This window comes from Sphaeroforma arctica (genome assembly GCF_001186125.1).
Source record: "Sphaeroforma arctica JP610 unplaced genomic scaffold supercont1.440, whole genome shotgun sequence".
In the NCBI taxonomy this organism is placed as follows: Eukaryota; class Ichthyosporea; order Ichthyophonida; genus Sphaeroforma; species Sphaeroforma arctica.
This window is the reverse complement of record NW_014040118.1, coordinates 70,043-73,036: the sequence shown is the minus strand read 5'-3', so window position 1 is coordinate 73,036 and position 2,994 is coordinate 70,043. Positions and strand designations below refer to the sequence as shown.

The 2,994-nt window shown below is 36.8% G+C and overlaps 1 protein-coding gene across 1 annotated transcript; it reads left to right on the top strand.

Moving 5' to 3' along the window:
* The first annotated feature begins 357 nt into the window (after positions 1-357).
* Positions 358-1,798, top strand: SARC_06275 (hypothetical protein). The gene is made up of 3 exons (XM_014299838.1): positions 358-641; positions 790-966; positions 1,665-1,798. The coding sequence occupies exons 1-3, from the start codon at positions 390-392 to the stop codon at positions 1,779-1,781; spliced, it is 546 nt and encodes a 181-aa protein (XP_014155313.1). The 5' UTR covers positions 358-389; the 3' UTR covers positions 1,782-1,798.
* Positions 1,799-2,994: the final 1,196 nt, after the last annotated feature.

Sequence of the window (2,994 nt, the reverse complement as noted above, 5' to 3'; positions counted from 1 at the left end):
GTATATATACCTGTCTATATCTATATATATATGTGTGCATATATCTCTATATATATATATTTGTATATATATATATATATATATATGTATAGATCTATATATATATATATATGTATATTCATATATATATATTATATATATATATATACATATTTATTTATTATATATATATATATGTGTGTGTATATATATTATATATCTATTATATATATCTCTATCTCTATCTATATGTGTATATATATATATATATATATATAGATCTGTGCCTGCTCTGAAAATTTTTGATATATTGCTAATTGATTCGGCATGAAAGTTCGTGTCTCAGTTTTTTTATTTTGTTTCCCACAAAAACCCGTAGTCCTACAGCTCATCTTGCGATCGATTGCGAAATGGTCGGTGTAGGATACGATGGAAAGCGCAGTGCGCTAGCTCAGGTTGCCGTTGTAAATTCTCAGGGCAACACAGTTCTGTTGGAATATGTAATTATCAAAGAGAAAGTGACAGATTATAGAACACATGTGAGTGGTATAACTCGTGAATTGTTGGTAGGTGCAAAAGATTTCGAGACTGTTCAGAAAATGGTGCATGATATCTGCCACGACAAAATTCTCGTAGGTCACGCAATCAATAACGATCTAAAGGTGAGTATTCCATATTATTTCCATGTATTCATCACTTGTAGCACAAGTAGAACATCGTGAATTACGTTGGATGCACGCTCTGCAAGAACAGGTTTGAATGAGATTTGATCTGGAATTCTGTAATGATTGCTTTTTTATCGCATTGCAGGCACTTATGATGTCCCATCCGAAGACTATGATTAGAGACACGGCTAAATATAAACCACTACGAAAGTACTCGAATGGAAGAACGCCATCGTTGCGTCTTTTGGCGAAGAAGATACTAAATATTCAAATACAGACCGGTGAGCATTCTCCGGCGGAAGATGCTGCAGCAACTATGCAGGTGAGCAGCGTTGGTGTAAGTATGAAGGTTATCGCAAGTGCTTTGCGTGTACGTTTTGACTTGTGTTTGTAGCTTGATGTACATCATTGCCTTCAATTGCATTGCTGCCTCGAACTGCAGAGCTGCGCAGTGGTACAGCCCCTATTGCACTTCACTTCCCTTTATTCGAATGATTGGGAGTGCAGCTTCTCTTTTTATTATCTGCGCCGTTTTTTGTAGTGTATCTCGCTGTTGTCCCTTGTAAGCTATCCTTTCGATTGAATGTGAGAGATCAAGTATCAGATCGAATGGAGGTCGCCTCTGCGATTTTTGATTCCAGATTCATTCCTCTCCATTCTTTGTTTCTTGTCGTTATCGAGGAGTTGTCGATAGTGCATTTTCACATGTATCCTATCAGAATAATCGTGAATGGCGATCGTCCTTACCTTCAAAGCGTACAATCTCGCCGTATTATTTTACATCTTGCTGTTTTGTGTTTTCTCATCAACACTATATATTAATGGCGCTTGCTGCGATATCTACTCTTAAATCCATCCCTCAATGGGTTCCCTTCTATATTGAGCTTTCGATTTTTTCCCAATAGTACATACCCATATGTGTACTTACCGAAACCGACCTAGCTGTCTGGATCGTTCCATGAACATCCGGTGCATTGTGGACCATCCCATTATGTACTGACTGTCGTGTTCTACGTGCAGATATTCAATCTATACAAAGTGGAATGGGAAGAATACCTAAGAAAGGGAAGAGGATTAAAGAATCAAAGATTGCGCAGGCAGCAGAAAGCTAGAACCGCCAGCCACGTAGAACAATAAAACAATTAATTATGTACATCTCACAAGTCATTATATCCCATTTTCTTCACATTATGATAGCATCACGAGCGTGTCTCAAAATTTACACTTTTGGATACAGGGCCTTGCGATATAAATCACAAATAAAAAGTCTAGTGGGGTATTTAAAGGATTGCTAAATTTGAAGCCCCTCGATACAAAATCTCACAATCGCATAACATATTCCTCACACAACCAATTCTTGTTGTATGTAGATTGAGCGATAACTGTACTAAATTATAAATGTGGTATGTGGTAATATAAATCTTCCATGCCTATCGGTCCGCTGGCAACACTACCTTTGCATCATATTTTAAGGAAAGGTATTGGAACTATGATAGTACATTCGCTGCGATTCCGATTCGTCGTTTTCGTTTTCGTATCTTTCTATTAGCAACAGTGTGCGGATCTTCTCAGTTGTTTAGAACTGTTCATCTGTTCATCTCTTAGGCGAATCTAGTGCAAGAAGGATGATACTCTAGTTGAACGCTGCGAAATTATCTCACTGAAAGGCAATGCATGAAAGCAGCTGCGTCATTTCAGTTGCATAATTCATCATAACATTACACATCTATCAGTGAATGGAAACGATAGACGATTAGAAATCGAAGCGTAGCTAAACCGTAAAGGATTTTTTAAGCCATTTGAGTGACCCGAATAACTCCTGATTTCGGTCTGTGGACTAAGCGTATAACCATTTTTCGTTGTGCGTAGTGTGACCGATTACTGCACTTTCACATATAGCGATCGAGTAGTTGATCGATTACTGCACTAAATCCTTAATGTGGTATGTGTGGGTAAAATAAATCGTCCACGCCCATCGGCCCGCCGATAACACTACCTTTGTATATGTTATGAAATATAATAGCACAATATGATATCTCATTCGTTGCGACGCTGATGTATACTTGTATTTTGAGTTCGTTTCTTCACAATCGCGGGCAAATCTTCCATGCTGTTTGAAATTCTTCATCTGTTCATGTCATAGTCGATTCCAGTGCAATTAATATGGACTTGTTGGTAGAGGTTAATAGGAGATGTGGGAAGATGAAAATTAACCAAAGTATATATATATATATATATATATATATATATATATGTGTGTGTGTGTGTGTGTGTGTGTGTGTGTGTGTGTGTATATATATATATATATATATATATATATATATATATACTACTATACTTACTTAATTAC

Coding starts and splice junctions, on each gene's coding strand:
- SARC_06275 (XM_014299838.1), top strand. CDS start 390: ATGGTCGGTGTAGGATACGATGGAAAGCGCAGTGCGCTAGCTCAGGTT. Junction 642..789: donor CAATCAATAACGATCTAAAG/GTGAGTATTCCA, acceptor ATCGCATTGCAG/GCACTTATGATGTCCCATCC. Junction 967..1,664: donor ATGCTGCAGCAACTATGCAG/GTGAGCAGCGTT, acceptor TTCTACGTGCAG/ATATTCAATCTATACAAAGT.